The sequence below is a fragment of the Thermobia domestica genome, chromosome 3 (genome assembly GCF_964235325.1).
Source record: "Thermobia domestica chromosome 3, izTheDome1.hap1.1, whole genome shotgun sequence".
NCBI classification, from domain to species: Eukaryota; Metazoa; Arthropoda; class Insecta; order Zygentoma; family Lepismatidae; genus Thermobia; species Thermobia domestica.
Genome location: NC_137456.1, coordinates 45044473 through 45062452, shown reverse-complemented (window position 1 = coordinate 45062452; position 17980 = coordinate 45044473). Strand labels below are relative to the sequence as shown.

At 35.5% G+C, this 17980-nt stretch overlaps 1 protein-coding gene across 2 annotated transcripts in view; it reads left to right on the top strand.

Annotated features, from left to right (window-relative positions):
• The first annotated feature begins 3840 nt into the window (after nucleotides 1–3840).
• Nucleotides 3841–17980, top strand: part of LOC145680344 (mitotic spindle assembly checkpoint protein MAD1-like) — a 54472-nt gene continuing 40332 nt past the window's right edge. The window contains exons 1-3 of one of the 2 annotated variants that reach the window (XM_081750737.1): nucleotides 3841–4282; nucleotides 6955–7127; nucleotides 10513–10680. In XM_081750737.1, the coding sequence (XP_081606863.1) occupies nucleotides 4069–4282; nucleotides 6955–7127; nucleotides 10513–10680 (555 nt within the window). In that variant the 5' untranslated portion in view covers nucleotides 3841–4068. The remainder of the gene's footprint in view (nucleotides 4283–6954; nucleotides 7128–10512; nucleotides 10681–17980) is intronic. The other variant, XM_081750736.1, reaches the window with a different exon arrangement.

The following is a 17980-nucleotide window of genomic DNA, read 5'->3' as shown; positions in this document are numbered from 1 at the left end:
AATTATATAGAATCACAATATAAGCCAATATAATGCATAAATCGTTAAAAAATGAAACCATCTGAATAATTAGCAAAGCCTACAATAAAATGAACGAAAGAAGATCAGAAGTGTAAGACCAAAGTGATGTTTCCGTTCATTATTGCACACAAAGTATGTTTCCTTTAACATACCGACTGGCGATATTATTTGATATCTAATATTTGAAAAAAATGCAAATTAAAATATAATTTTGAAAAATTCTCACCTTTACACAAAATTACCAATAGAAAATAAAATACGTATAACTTGCTGTTTTTCTTTTGTCTCAGATACAATATGGACCCCGTTTGGCGTAATGACTAACACGCTTGTCTTTGATGCACGTGGTCCCAGGTTCGATTCTCGTGGGGTACAGTTGAACGAAAGAAAGTGGTTCGGATTCCACTAAAATCAGTAGGTCCATGTCTCCTTTAGCCTTCCAGGTATAACCATGGGACGTTAAACAAACAAATCAAATATAACATGTATAATATAAAACTGTTTATTACAAATATAATATATATACGCATATTTTAGATTGTAGTTTGTCCTTTTGTTTCAGTGAATGATTTAAAATAAATCAATTTTAAAAACTTTTTCGAGTTCGTTCATCTTTCTTGATTTTTTTTGCGATTCAAACACATCCAAGTAGTTCAACTTTAGACTCAGATTCATGACTTTTGGGGAATATCCACGAGCTGAAAATAATTACGGGCAAAAACCACAACGGGCGGAAACCACACAACGGCCTTAGCCTCATTGCAGTTCATCTCTGTGAAAGTTACAGCACAAACTCAAATCTACGCCCTTTCTTGTTCCTGGCAATTCTGTTATATATAGTAGTGCCAGGCCACTAAGTCGATCTGCACCAATCCGGGATCATAGCCATGGCTTCAAACATTTTAGTGTTAAAAATGTTCTTTCGGGCGATGAAACGTATAGGATATTTTGTCCGAATACATCACTTTTGTAGTGGTATAATTGAGTATATGTAAAGAAAAAATGGGTAGACCAGACTAGGAACAAGGGATTGGAAATTGGTACTATTAGGTAATTTCTGAAGTGAAGCTTTTAGAAACAGTATAATTATAGCTATGCTTACAACGACGATAAAATTATATTATAGCAACCTTCACCTACGACCTTCGCCCCCAGACCTCCTATTTGCTCGGTATACGGTCTCGCACCATATAGCAAATGCTCCTACGTGCTACTGTGGCACAATATTTCGCGTTCTTTCTTCTGTATCTTTCATATAAAATTGGATTGAGCTAAAACTGTCACGAAATTCAAACACTTTGTAAGGCACTTTAGTGAACCATTCCCACTCTTTTCCTTCTCTTCTACATTAAGTGGCAAAAACGCTCAAATACATGTTTAATTGTTTTAAATGAAAAATCAAAGTACCAACTTTCATGTCACCTATCGTAAGGGATCCCGGCATATGGGCATCTTAATAATAATAATAATAATAATAATAATAATAATAATAATAATAATAATAATAATAATAATAATAATAATAATAATAATAATTCCCACCCCTTTTTTCCTTTTAGGTAAAATATCAAAAACGTTGAAATACATATTGAATTACTTTAAGTGAGAAGTCCACACACCAAATTCCATGTTTCTAACCTTCAAAGATTCTTAGATATTAATTTCTTATTATAAGAATTGCAATTCCCGCCCCTTTCTCTTTTCACCTTTTTTCCCCTCATTTTATTAAAGTTGAAACACGTGTCAAATTATTTTAAATGTCCCTAACCTAAATTCCAAGTCTCTAACCTTAAGGATTCGGAGAGATGGCCATCTTATTAAAATACTAATTTCCACCCTTTCCTTTCTTCGAATTTCCAAGAAATCCTTCCTTAGTGATACCCTACGTCATAAATCTTATCTACTGTCTGAATTTCAAGTTTCTAGCTTAAGTGGTTTGGCTGGTTCGAAGATCAGTTATTCACTTAGGTTTTAGTCTTTTAAATATGAAGTACAATAACTTGTGTATTACGCAAGAAAAGATGAAATACAATTAAAAGTCACAGTGAATCCCTACTCCCTTCCTAATGTTTCCGTGTTGAACCTCAAAAACCTGACTGACTCTGTTGATTAAGTAGCTAGCGAAAGTACATTTGATCTTTGACGCATGATGTTCCGTGGTTTGATTTCCAGTGAGTGAGCATCGAACATACTACAGTGGTTCAAATTCAACTTTAAATTCTAGTTCTCATTCTGTAAAGCATCGCTTTTGACGAACGACGTTAATACATTTCAATCAAACAACCGAAAAGTCTCCGATCCAGAGAGCTGTTTGGTAAGGGACGCTGAAGATTCTACATTTCTCTTTATTCAAGATAAAGGTAATTGAAGTTTCGGGACCCGAATTCTATTTCCATATCCTTTTTCTAGGACACAATTTTAAAATATACATTATTAGTTCAAAGAGTGAACCGTCTTCGGTCGACTAGTTCCGATCTGCGAATTGCGAAAACCGACGAAAAGATGCGAAAGGAGAGTCGTCTGCAGAGAAATTGAGCGCTACGTGAGAGAAAAAAAAAATCGTTTTGCGTGAAAGTAGACGACGTTGCGAATTGCGGAGATAAAAATGAAAATAAAAATGGAAATAAATGTTGATGTTTTAATAAATTGTGTTTTTGATAAAGTTCCATTGTGGATCCAAGCTCATCCAGATTACCACAAACGACACGTCGTGAACGAATTATGGGCAGATGTAAATAAAGAACTTGGAGTAGAAGATATGTATAATTTTCTTTTTTTTTTCTCTCTCTTTAAAATATGAAGATTTAATTAATACACGAACCGCAACTTTTTATTCAATTTATATTTCCTCTTTGTTCCTCAAATAATGATTTTACGAATACATGTAATTATTTACTATTATAATATATTTGAAATGGCAAAAACGGGTTTTTTAGTCATGGAGAAAATTTCTTTGAAAGTTGGTTGATTTTGCAATCGCTAATTTTATTTAGTTAATTTATTTTAAAGTGAAAATAGCTGTTACCACAGAAGCATAATAATAATAGGAGAGACCTTCACTCTATTTTGCACACAAAGGAAAGTAATATATTATTATTATTATTATTATTATTATTATTATTATTATTATTATTATTATTATTATTATTATTATTATTATTATTATTATTATTATTGCTCTGAAAATTTTAAGATATGAATTTTCAAGCAAAAATATTTCACATTGAAGGTTTGAAAAAAATATTGCAACTAGATTCGCATTCACAAAACTTCGGATGTAGTAGAGGCACATAAATACGCAGTTCGCAGTCGCATTCGGATGCAATGGAGGTGCGTCCTTACCCTCTTTCCTATAGCTGATCGTCCAACGAATGAATCATACTCTCGCTCTCGTGGGGCTTGTGGTGACCGCCTCAAGGAATTAAGGACAGAAGTATTCATAATTCAAATATGTCTGTATTAAGTACACTATTAATGTCACTATTAAGTACAACACATTTTGATTAGACTCTGCTAGGCTTTTCACACAGATTGACTCGGTCGGGAAAAGACATATTTGTATTTTCCTACGAAAAATGCTGGAAGCAAAAATAAAAAGTAGACCTTTTGGGGGGGGGGGGGCGGTTGCCCTTTCCGTCCCCTTGGATCCGCCAGTGAGTAGTAGTGATAGTAGTAGTAGTAGTAATATAGTAGGAACGGGTTATAAGTCCCGCAGGGGTTGTTTGGAATCTGTTCTCGACATAAAATGGGCAATTTATGTGCTGTAATATTTTCAATTGAAACATGGGCTGAATCTGAAATACAAATTTAATTATTAGTGGAGAGGAATGTTCCTTTCCGGCCTGGCATCATTGGAGCCATTGCAACTTTCGTATGTTTCTGTGTCGTGCGTGTGTATTTTTTCAAATTTTATTCGGGAGTGTTATGTAGGATTTATCCTGTACCAATTGTTGTCCGGCGAAGTAAAGTACAGGAAAATAATCTATGAAGCTTAAATGACATCACATTAAGTTGTATAAAGGGAAGACTTATCTAAAAGTAGGAATCATGTATTCTCCGACTTCTGATACGAAATCTATAGGGAAGTTAATGGATCGATTCAGAAGCTATGTAGGTACTGAAAATACTTTTCCGAATAGACCTATCGCTACAAAGCTAAATTTTGACGACACATTCGACCTCTTAAATAAAAGGAAAGGCGATAGTGATGGCCAAAGACAATTACGTAAAAAGAAAAAGGAAGAACCGTCAGCAGAGGAAGGTAGATATCGACGTCGGAGTTATTTTCGATAAAGTATCTTGTGAGCATAAAGTGTAAAATTAATGTAAACAAATGAGTGCCGAGGATGAGTGTGAGAAAGCAAACTAGGTTCTTTTCTGTGCAGTTTTACTATATGGATCCATAGTATAAGTAGTAGTAGGAGTAGTGAAGGTTTTAGAACACAGGTCCCCCATATAGGTTAGTAGCTACGTTGGTTCCTTTATGTACCAAACTTTAATATTTAATTCACATGGTATTGCCGAGCGAGAGTTAGCGAGTGAAGGCGGGTTAGAGCCCCGCAGGGTACGTTGTTTTCTGTCTTTATTACAGCTAAATGGGAAGTGAGTAGCAGTAGGAACGGGGTAGAAGTCCTCTAGGGGTTCGTTGGGTTCTGTTCTCGACATGAAATAAGCAAATTAAAGACTTCCCAAAATTTGTCTGTACATTTTACAATCTGTGGATCCATATAGTAAAACTGCACCGTCTTTTCTATTCTAATTCGACATTTAAGGGCAACAGGCTTGGGTAATAAAATGTGGGGACAATTATATAAGGTAAGGATAAAATTAATCGTAATGTACAGAATAAATCTGCTTAACACTGAAAGTAACTTCCATAGTTTTTGTAGGTTACCAACTAACGAAATTAACCAAAAGTAGAGATTAGTTATCAGAATACAGCAGCAGTAATGTATTAACATATACTGCGCTATTCTATTTAAGGTCAGATATTGTCAATATATATGTTAACGGTTATAGTTAAGGAGCCGTACTTCCCATTTAGGGAAGGACGAGAAACGCCACACTTTCAGGAATTATTCATTGAGTATCTAGGATGTTAAAAAGTAGGTAATAGACTGAGTTCTTGCCCTTGTACTTAGGGTGTTTAGGTAGTGCAACAGTAAGATGTATCCTCGTGCACGGGAGATGAGAAGTAGCTGTTCTTAACTATTACCATGTTAACTTCGTTGATCGGAAAATTCACTGTTTACTAGCTTACAAAGTATTTTCAAAGTGAAGAGTTACATTCCTCGAAGCAGGTTCAGTCTAGGAAGGCTTTAGCTATGTGCGAATAAATATAGTGTCGTAGAGCTTGGCACCATGCTAGAGTTCAAAGCTCCCAAAATGACCCGTGCTATGTGGGAACTAACAAGCACTAGTGCCATCTGAATCAGGGCAGGGCAAAGATGGAAGAGGCAACGAGTTGTAGGTGCGACTGCGAGTAAAGACTGATGTCAAAAAATAGAACAATTTACATATTTCTTCTGTACATTTTAATGGTTTATTCTCACATATAAGAAGCAATTAAGAAGCTGGCCTTGTACTGGAACATTGGCTTCATAACTTGAGTTCATGGTGGCTTGCTTCTGCAGTAGTATGTACTTACAAGCATACACTTTGAGTTACGTTTTGAAACTTCATTTTACACGTCAGATGCGTACTATTTTCATCTGATTATTTCATCCATATTCACATTCCTTATATTTTGATTACGTATACATTCTCTAACACTTTCCGGGATGAGCGCTGTAGTAATTTATGGCGGATGTATTTTTTGTAACAGTAGAGGTTATCGTAAATTATAATACAACTTGATTTTAATTTGTATTGTAATGTATTTGTTTTAGTTAACATTTACATTTACATGAGAGTGTCATGTTTTAGGTCCGCATAGATTTGCAAATTTTACAAAAGGAATACTACTTTTATTTCAGGAGAGCAGTATGTAAATAATAATAATATATGGTGATTTTAGTCTTTACGTAATCATTAGCTTACGCGCATACACACCCTCGCTAACCACTTATTCCTTACGGACGCAACTTCACGTTGCCCCATTCCTTGCTGGCTCCTGCCCAGACTCGGTTATGTAGCGTTTGTAGTTTCCATTCCTGCCCATGTTGGTCCGTGCTTATATCACAACCGTTTCAATGGCATTAAAGTGTTTTTCGCCCAGTAATGTAACTCTTCCCGTAAGAAATACTTTCTTGGTAAGACAGTGTACTAATCAAAATACTTGAATATGTAATGAATTTGAGTATGTGGAGCTAATAAAGGATAGTGCTTTATACTTTTACTTATCTGGCGTATATTGTCCTTCACTTTAAGTTCTGTCATTATGCTGATGCTGAATAAAATTAACAAGTCAAAATACAGATATAGGCGTAGTAACAATGCAGAGCGGGCTCTTTTTTTTATTATTTTTTTTATAACAAGAAGGGGAATTTCCATAAGTGATGACAAATTATTGCTACATTTGATCTAGTTACGCATCGTGTTTTTAGTTGTTAATTATAGAAACGAGCGTAGCGACGCTTCTACCATTCGACATGATCGGCATTTGTTTATTTGTTTTTCGTTTGTTCAGTGTTAATTATCGTAAAAGTTAAAATGAAAACGCGGTGTGTGCCTTTCTTCTCTTCAACTGGCGGAAGTAATCCTATTGCTTGGGGTTGTAAAACTTCAAATGAAACGTTTCAGTTTTATATCTTACGCTTATGCCATATAGTCTAAAGAATACGAAGGGGTCACGGTGGCTTATTGGTAGAGTGCTTACCTCTGGTGCGTTGGGTAAGCAGGTCACAATACTTCCTTGAGAATTCTTACGTATTTATACAGAGAACAAATTTAGGAAAATGATAATAATATTTATTTTTATTATTATATTTTCAGTTTTAGCTGAAAGGTTAGAAACAGCGGAAATGGAACTAGCTAGTTGTCATGCAAGGAACAAAGTGTTGGAATGCAACATTAGAGATCTTAAGACGTCGAAAGAAGAAATGGAATGTAAGCTGAAGCAAGAAAGACAAGCTCTAAAAATAGAAAGGGATCATGATAAAGAGAAGGTAAGTGAACTATGTATGTTCAGATAACGTTCCATAGTTATACTTTTTATGTTAAACGAGATGGATGAAGAATGAAAGTAAATAATTAAGAAATTACATTTTTGTACTCTCTCACCGGGAATCGAACGTGAGACTACGTGCCCGAAATGCACACATACTAGTAACTAGATCAGCGGGCAGTACTATGTATTTTCAGATTACGATATTCATTTCTTCTTTTTGTATTAGAACAAGTGTAATTTGTCAGTTAATTACATTACACAGACACAGTTTATTCAACTGAGTGTGAAATTGGGGGGTGGAAGGACTGTAGGCACAGTATTAAATGATAGATCTCTCAGTGCCCCTAGTTTGATCCTAGGGTATGTGAGTTTATGATGGACAAAGTGATGAGCGTGAATTTTCTTTTTCCCATCACAGTTTCTTTTCACGAATTCTTTCATCAGTGCCCCTGGTTCGATCCTAGGTTATATCAGTATCCCTAGTTCGATCCTAGGCTGTGAGAGTTTATGATAGACAACGTGATGAGCGTGAGTTTTCTTTTTCCCTTCACATTTTCTTTTCACCAATTCTTTCATCAGTATCGCTAGTTCGATCCTAGGCTGTGTGAGTTTATGATGGACAACGTGTTGAGCGTGAGTTTTCTCTTTCTCTTCACGTTTTCTTTTCACCAATTCTTTCATCAGTATCCCTAGTTCGATCCTAGGCTGTGAGGGTTTGTGATGGACAACGTGATGAGCGTGAGTTTTCTTTTTCCCTTCACATTTTATTTTCACCAATTCTTTCATCAGTATCCCTAGTTAAATCCTAGGCTGTGAGAGTTTATGATAGACAACGTGATGAGCGTGAGTTTTCTTTTTCCCTTCACATTTCTTTTCACCAATTCTTTCATCAGTATCGCTAGTTCGATCCTAGGCTGTGTGAGTTTATGATGGACAACGTGTTGAGCGTGAGTTTTCTCTTCACGTTTTCTTTTCACCAATTCTTTCATCAGTATCCCTAGTTCGATCCTAGGCTGTGAGGGTTTGTGATGGACAACGTGATGAGCGTGAGTTTTCTTTTTCCCTTCACATTTTATTTTCACCAATTCTTTCATCAGTATCCCTAGTTAAATCCTAGGCTGTGAGAGTTTATGATAGACAACGTGATGAGCGTGAGTTTTCTTTTTCCCTTCACATTTCTTTTCACCAATTCTTTCATCAGTATCGCTAGTTCGATCCTAGGCTGTGTGAGTTTATGATGGACAACGTGTTGAGCGTGAGTTTTCTCTTCACGTTTTCTTTTCACCAATTCTTTCATCAGTATCCCTAGTTCGATCCTAGGCTGTGAGAGTTTATGATAGACTACGTGATGAGCGTGAGTTTTCTTTTTCCCTTCACATTTTATTTTCACCAATTCTTTATAACAATTCACTTTCATGAATTATCCGTCTTCTTTAGCCTAAAGGGCATAACCGTGAGCTGTAAATCTAGAAATTAAATTTTTATTTCATTTTGAGATTACATTACCACCAGATCAATGAAACAATGACTTAGATTAGGAATAACTATAGATTCCCTAAGAGCAACATTTTTTAAAAAAAATCCTAGTCTATACTTTGAATCTTGAAACTTGTTACCGAAACGCCAAAGTAAATGAATTAAGGATTAATGAAAACAATAATTATTATGAAATAAGATGCAATGATTTTTATTAAATTACATACCAGAAGATGGTGAAAACGTTATCGTGTAGCACAAAAGAAGAGAAGTTAAAATACGTATAAAGATTTCGTTGTTTTTTTAAGTTCGTATTGGACACCTTGAAACTTAATTATTCGAATAATATTTTAGTGATTGTGATAAGACTTTGTAACATATGAGGGCTCATAGCGAGTCACTTTTTTAACTAAAAGTTGCTTTTTTTTTAAGTTGGCCACTAAAAGTTACCTTTTTTTTTTTTTTTTTTCAAATTTGTCACTAAAAGTTAATTTTTTTCGGAGGTAAAGTGGCTTTTTCGTGTGATGTATGTTTTGCATTGTCAGTTTTCTAAGAAAAATAATATAAAAATAAATGGAAAAAGGTAGAAACTTGTTACTCATTACTCTTCTGAAAGCTTCAGTACTTGCTGCCACATGTGAAACAGTCAGCTTTTATTCTTTCTAAAGCATAGTGGATGGTTGGTGGATGCTTAAGCTCTCAAGGTGGTGTTGGAAACCCTTCTGATGTAGGCATATTCTTTCTTCCATCATAATAGTCTTTTAGTTTTCTCTCGTAATAGTTAACACTCCCCTCAACGTTGTGTGTGCGTGTTTGTGTGGTTCATCATGTTCGTCTTGTATTATGCTTCTTGTATGTTCTTCTTAAGAATCGGTGATGAATTGGAATATTTCATTGCTTTGAGAACTCTCAATGCTAAGTTAAATATAATGTCTGAGGTGAAGAGATTCGTAAATAGGTCAACGCAGAAGCTTCTTACATCTGCTAAGTCTGCTTTCCGTAACTACAAAACATACTTAGAAAACCTATGAAAGGAGGAAGCTCAAAGAGAAAAAAAAAAGTAAAGAAGAAAACAAGAAACAAAACAACAACAAACAAAGAGAGAGGTGATGGAGAAATTGACAAAGAAAAAAAGTGGCATGATGAGACTTTGGTCCCGTTTTCTTGTGCTTTTGGTCACTGTTCAACTATTTACAAGAGACCAGACCACTATGAGCCCTGATATGAACGTAAGGTTTGAAAAACCATGAAGAGTCACAACTCAAATGACTTAGCGATCATGCTGTTACGTTTGCCCAGGATATTTATTCTCAAATTTTGTAACTTGTGACTGTTATTGTAAAGATATTGCGTAGAGATGAAATAATGGACTCTTCAATCTCAGGAACTATTTTATAGACTACCATCGATTTTCTCCAGGATGTAGAGGGTCAAAAGTAGTAACGTAGGTCGTTCATTGAGGTAACTCATCCACCGGAAGTGATAAAACGATATCCGGTTTTAACGTTGATCACTTTAGAGCAAAAACGGTAATAGATGGCGAAAAGCGGCTTTTTCACAGTTGATTAAACGTCCCAATAATACATTTTATACTCACTGTTAACTCTACTAAAACCGGAAGTTGTAAAAATCTACTACTATTTCCGGTTTCACTATTGAGAATTTATCGCACATACAAACCAAATATCTTCATGTGGTGTACATGTGACACAACTACTTGTTTTCTTTAGTATTTTTTTCCTACTTCTTCCCCTTCCTGTTTGATAAAGCATCATAGTTTTCTTTTTGTGTTTTGTGGCAGTATTTTAAGTTAATTTCTTCTGAGCAATTTATATATTTCTCGTAATTACTTTATCATTTGTAAGCATTCATTCGTCATGTAAAATTTATTATTTTAAAATTTTCAGATCGCTGAGTTGGAAAATCAGTTAAAGAAATTGAAACAGAGTCAGGAGGATAATAGAAGAGATTCTCTGAGTAACGTGGAAACCTTGAGTAAGACAAAAAACGAACTTTCTAAAAAGAATCAAGCTTTACTGAAAGAGCTGGCAGAGGAACGGGAGAATTTGACGCGGGTAAGTACATAGATGTATCTAAAAGTTTCGAACCTAATCCTATAGATCGTTAATAAATAGCAGCATGTTAATGTCTACGTTGTGAATGGGAGCAAGAACCCAGAATGCTTTATGATGTCACTGTAGAAACAGGGAAATTTATGTAGAAGACAGGTGTTTGTAACTACCTGGGCCTTCACACGTACGATTTCAGTATGGACGTAAAACTGGAGCAGAGAGTAAATCTTGAGCGAGACTTTTGAAATTATAGAACGTTCATTGGGATATTTGTATCACAACGTTGTCCAAAATTATTTTTAAAGTAATTACAATTAATATTACCTATTTCGCGATGATATATTATGCTACTTAGGAGTTATCTTTTATAAATATAAAAGAAAATGTATAAATACAATAAATTTATGTACGTCTAAAGATCGTTCAGAATTTGAATTAAACAACATTCAAAACTTAAGAATTAAAAAATAAAACAAACGAAAAAAAAAAAACTCAAGTGTTGATACCTGTAGTTCGTAATTCTGAGGCTCCTCAACTTTGTGCTGAGGCTCTTCCTGATAGGACGAATTTTCCTTATTTATATCGACATGTTAACTAGTGTGTGTATCAATTTAGGAAATGAAACAAGAGACACAATACATTAAGATTTTCATATTGTTTACGCATGTTTTAAATAGTAAAGAAAATAACAGTTTTTACTTATCGTGTATCTTATTATTTTATATATTATGTAAGCTTCCTTATATTTTACTCTCTACCTACTATGAGCGTCTTCGGAGGTAATAGCCTAGTGAAGATGTAATCGATTCGGAATTACATGTATGTTAACTTTTTCTCTTTCTCAGACATGTTGCCACGTTGAGAACTTTTTTAAAATTTCATTACAAAACTAAAATACTTAAGAATCGCAGGGTGTCTACTGGTCATGAAAGTCATGAAAAAGTCATATATTTTGCTTAGTGGTCATGAAAGCCATGAAAAAGTCCTTTATTTACCCAACTGGTCATGAAAATCTGAAATCTCAGAGTATATTTTTATACTTCATACTTTTATACCTCATACTGCATGTACTGAAACAGTTTGTATCAGGTCAGTAATTGTGAGAATTTCCCCCACCAGTTAGTGCTGGCTAACTGGTACTTAACTGCCTTCCTAGCTGCTCCCCATTTCATCTTCTAGTTTCTGTAATATAGTAACAACTTTTTACTGTCCAACTTTCTGATCTCCTATTTCTTTACTTCTAAGAAATGTAAATTGTGTATGTTTGGAACTGAAACGTAAAGCTCTCAGTGTCTCAGTAACTTCAGAACTTGGAATTGATGTTCAAATTAACTCATTGAAAAAGAAGTTGAACTTGTGATATTCAATCAAGATGTCCATTTTTGTGTTCACTTTTTTAAGTTTTGATGTGATACTAGTATGCAGACTGTGAGAAAAAAATATTTGTAGAAGTACCCTTGAAAAAAGAGAAGAAAGAAGGCATCAGACCCCATCCAGGATGAAGGTTCCATTATGAACAAATTCAGTAGGTCTTATCAGTATGTTTATGTACGTTAATTTCAAATATGACACGATGGAAAAGAATTGTATATTTACGTAATCAGTCTTTTCTTGTAAACGAAAATTATAAATTTAGAATTCAGAGTACATAAAATGCAGATAAAAAAACCTAGCTGAATGTAACGGGACTGTTCACAAGATTTTTTTAAATCTATAGAACCTGGTAAGCCTTAAACCCATACTTGAACCGCAATTAAAAATTTGTTTACTGCCTTTTAAATTACTCTTGCATTTTAAAATTAGTTGTCAGCTAATCGACATTATGTACATTAGACAAATAACAACATAATGTGATCTTCATCTTAACCGATGCACCACTGATGGTAGGGGTTTATTATTACTAATGGTAAATTTTTATCACCATGGTCATGAAAATTTGAACAAAAAGGTCATGAAAAGTCATGTAAAAGTCATGAATTTACTTTCTGGTATTCCAGTAGACACCCTGAATCGTTATTTTTCATACTTATCTGTAAATACATCTTAATTGAAGGACTCGGGGAAACAACACCATTTTACAGGTTTTACAAGAGAGTCAAAACTTACTATGTTTCCGGAGTTATTATGCTGTTCCCTATGATATTACGTCAGCATTTAAACTCCAATTCTACTGACATAAATCACTATTAAACCAGAAATTGGCAAAAACATTAAATTATTATGTTCTTCCCTTGAGCCCTTAAATTATGTCGAAATCTTTAAGTTCTACAGTGAAGATTAAAGAAGTTGTTTACGTGGAAACGTATGTGAGAAGAAGAAAAGGTTAGCACACGTGTAATTTGGAGTGAATTACATCTATTTTTAAGGTATTCCTTCCAGTTAGAGAATGAAATATCATTAAGATAAAGAATGAGATATCATCATTAAATGATAGATAAAATATAGGACACAAGGTATGTAAATACTTTTTTCTTTAATATAGTAGTAGACGCAATCTGCTGCTTAGCAGGGTATATTTTTCATATACAATATATATATAATTGAAAATCACTATGTTTGTGACTCTAAATCTCCCGAAGCATTCGACCTATCTCAATCAAATTTTCAAGATACATGAGATTCGGATCTGGAAACATTTTTGTAATTTCTCATTAACGGCAGATTCTAGGGGAAGGGGAGGGGAGAGGTACGTAGAGCTTAGCTCACGAATCTCTACCGCGATTCTAATACGTTTATGCCGTCAGCCGCGGCAGAGATTCGTGAACTAAGCTATGTAAATAAAAACTAATTACTTATGAACCACCCAACCAACCTCGATCAAATTTTCAACATATATGAGGGTTGGGCCTTTGGTGCTTTTTTGTTTCACTTTGACGAGCCAACCTAGGGGAGGGGGAGGGAATAGATATATGTAAAAAAAAAATAAAATTAAAAATGACTGCCTTTGTGACTTCATCACTCTTGAACCACCTGACCGATCTCAATCAAATTTAGGGGCAGGGATTACTTCAAGCTATTTACTTTGATGATGCAACGTAGGGGAGGAAGAGAGAAATTTAAAAATTATCAAAAATGACCGATATTAATGTTGAATCCATAGTTTTCGGAGTCGATGAGAGAAACAGTGACACTTCTGATGGTGTTTCAATCCAGGTTTAGCCCTGATTGTTGGGGAAGGGGATAAACATTTTAAAATGATCGAAAATGACCAATATTATTGTCTAATCCATAGTTTTCGGGATCATTCAGATGAAGTTACATTTCCAATCCGCTTTAAATCAAAAATCAGCCCCGCCAGTTGGGGGAAGGGGAGAAAGATATATAAAAATGATCAAAAATGTCCACTATCAGTGTCGAATTTATAGTTTTCTGGGTAACTTAGGACAGGAGAAGGAAGAGATATTTAAAAATGATCGAAAATGACCGATATTAGTGCTGAATCCGCATTTTTTAAGGTCGCTGAGATGAACGGTGACACTTCCGATGCCATGGTCCGCAACATGACGGAGGGGATATATATATATATATATATATATGATCGAAAATGACCGATATTAGTGTTGAATCTATAGCTCTTGGGGTCGCCGAGATAACCAGTGACACTTCCAGTCCCTTTTAAAACCAAATTCAGCCCCGCAACTTGTAAGAGGGGGAGATAATAAAATGATCGAAAATGACTAATATTAGTGTCGAATCTATGGTTTTCGGGATCGCCGAGATGATCAATGTTCTATATAGATATAGATAGATATAAAACTGAAAGGACTATGTTTGTGACTTAACTCTTGAACCACCTGACCGATCTCGATCAAATTTTCAACATAGATGAGGTTCGGGCCAGGGATAGTTTTTATGATTTCACTCTGACGGTGCAACTCAGGCGAGGGGAGAGGGAGATATTTAAAAATGATCGGAAATTACTGATATTTGTATCGAATCCATGAATTTCGGGGTCGCTGAGATGAACATGGACATTTCCGATGCCGTTTAAATCCAAATTCAGCCCCGCAACTTGGGAGAGGAGAGATATATAAAAATGATCGTAAATGATCGATATTAGGGCTGAGTCCATAGTTTTCGGAGTCACTGAGAAGAATAGGAACAATGCCGATGCCGTTTAAATCCAAATTCGACCCTTTATGTCCAAAATGAAACGTATTCTTCCCGTGCGAAGAACGAGTATTCTGCTAGTTACATCTATTTTTAGGCTGCTCCCTCCGAAGATGTTCGCAGCAGTATGCGAGTGAAATATCATTAAGCTTTAATGATAAATAAAATATAAGACACAAGACATGTAAACACTTTTATTATAACAGGAGAACAACCTGTTTCTTACCAGTATATGAAAAAATATATTACCAGTATATTTTTTTCATATATAGTACATAGATTTTAAAAAATCTATTCAAGCAGAATAAAAACTGGCAACTGTCGGATTTGGAACGAACGACATACTTTTTAACGCTATAAAAAGTATATTTTCTCGTAGGTTGCACATGCTGCTGATTTACCCTTAATCTTCTTAATTTTTATCAGCCAAGTGTGATATCTTATTTGATGTGTATTGGATCTAATTTGTGTTCAATATTATAGTTAACAAAAATTAAATAGATACGAAGGAGGATCAGAAACTAAGGTTACAAAGCCGATATTTTTGGAATTTTGTCTGTTTTAGAGGAATGAGGAGTGTGCGGTAATTTTAATACATGGAGTTGGAAACTGTGCAGAAACCCAGCTGCCACCTAAGGCGCTAGCTGTAGCGAAACTCAAATGGCGACTCGTTTGGAAAAGTGGTCTCGCGAAGAAGTCCGCTCAATTATTCGATTTCTGGAGGCGAAACGTGTAACCGCGGCTGAAATTCATCGGCAGCTGGTAGAGGTTTACGGTTCAGCATGTAGCAGAATGGTGGTGTTATTTTTCTTCACGACAACGCGCGCCCACATACAGCCCAGAATACCACCACGCTGTTGAAGCAGTTTCACTGGGACATCATCGATCACCCTCCCTACAGCGCTGACCGCGGAGGCTTTCGCTTCGCTGCAGATGAGGTGGTCAAAGACTTCGTGACACTGTAACTGAACACGCAATGACAGGATTTTTTGCAGAAGGGAATCTTCAAACTCATCCCACGGTGGAATAAGTGCCTCAATTGATATGGAGACTATGTCGAAAAATAACCTAATATATGTGCTATCTGTTAGCTGTATTGGTTATATGAAGTAACACACACACGTTTTACCTCAGGCTTTGTAACCTTGATTTTTGTTCACCCCTTGTAGCTTGGTAATCATACACCATCAATTTGTATGGAGTTTGGTTTACCAAAACTCCTTCATATATTTACCTTGTCTGTGTGCCTGTCCGTTCATCCGATAGCGAGACAAAAAGTTTCAAGAACTACTTGATGGATTACCATTAAATTTTAATCTGGATATAGAGGGTCATATGTTAAGAATCGATTTCGGTGATGGAGGTGATGTTCAAAACCAGAAATGACAGAAATAGACTACTTCCAGTTTTTGGTTGATCGTTATAGAATAAAAAAAAAAGGGTAAGAGATAGCGAGAAGGTGTTTTGTGCAATTAATTAATGTTCTAAGAATGTATTCCATTTTTACTGAAACTAGAGGGTGCTAGAAAATTTACTACCACTTATGGTTTTAATATTAATTGAAAAAATATCACACCCCGCAGACCAAATTCCTTGACAGGGTGGATGCATGACACTGCTACTTGTTATGCTTACGAAAGAAAAAAATCCTGATTTTCTCGGAAACAACATGTTAGGATTTACACTTACTCATGATTGGTATACCTCTCTTTTTTGGACATTTTTTCTTTCGTTAAATGCTACTACTACTACTACTAGTAATTATTATTATTATTATTATTATTTCATACCAGCAGGCAAAAGCATGTAGTCATTTTCCGGTGGGGACAGTCGGCCGAAAAAATGTGAAAACTTTCCGGCAGGCCAAGTATTCTGAGTGGGGTTTTCCTCATTCACACCCGGCAAATACCGGGATCTTACCTAACATAGTGGGCTTACAGACCGCTAGACCGCTTCGTTCCTGCCCTATTCCTTTCTTCCTCCCCAATTTCCCGGGTAGTGTAATCGTCGAGGATCGTCATCACTCACACGTGACGGGCTAACATGGTCATAAATGCCGAAAGCCCAGAAATCTAATTCCTAATCTTAATCCTAATGTCCAGTCTTTCGGAGATAGTTTTGCTTTGTTCGTTGCAGTAAGTCTTATGTTATTATAACTTGATTCGATCTCTCTGTTGTGTGAAATTGCATGTTTCTTTGAAATTTTCTAAGTAATTTTGACGATAGAAATATGTTTGATTCTTGCCCCATTCATATCGCCCGACATTATTTTTATCAGGAGCAAGGTATTTCCTATTACAATGGAACTATCGAGATTTTTATAAAAAGAGGATATTATTAGATGTTAGAAATGAATCTATACTGCAACGGTTTAAATAGGATACTTTTTTATATTACTTCATTTTGGAACGATTATTCTTCAACTAATTCCGGGAATAACAGTAATTTTGAAAACTATTAGTCTAAAAAAATCGAAATACCGAAATTTAGTTTACTGTATTCCTTTCTAAATAATTTTCTTAGAAAGACGTTTTGTGTATAGAAACAATTGTTGCATGCATTCATGCAGTTCCTTCACCAGTTGAAAATAGGTTAGAGTAAAGGAAGGTGTTGATAATGGTTACGGGAGTAAAGAATTTAATTTAAGTGAATATCACAGAAATAAACAAGTTTTTATTTACTCCTCTTCAGTTTTGATGTGCCATTTTGTTATATTCTCATACCGTACTACAAAGAAGGATCAGAAGTTAAGGTTATAAGGGCGATATTTCTGGAGTTTCGTCTGTTATAGAGGAATGTGGAGCGTGCGGTAATTTTAATACATGGAGTTGGCAACTGTGCAGAGGTTTAGCCACTCGCCATCAACGGCGTTAGTTGCAGGTAAACACAAACGGTGAGTCGTTTGGAAAACCGGTCTCGCGAAGAAGACTGCTCAGTTATTGGAATTCCGTGATCGAAACATGTAACCACGGCTGAAATACATCAGCAGCTGGTAGAGGTTTTCCGGAGAGACTGTAATGCCTTGTCAGCATGTCGCAGAATAGTGTCGAAAGTTTGCGGTTGGTGGAGACGTCGTCACCAACGAAGAGCGCAGTGGCTGACCCAGCAACACCAGATGAGAAGGTGAAACACTTCGTGACAACGTGGCTGAATACGCAAGGACAGGATTTTTACCATGGGGGAATCCTCAAAC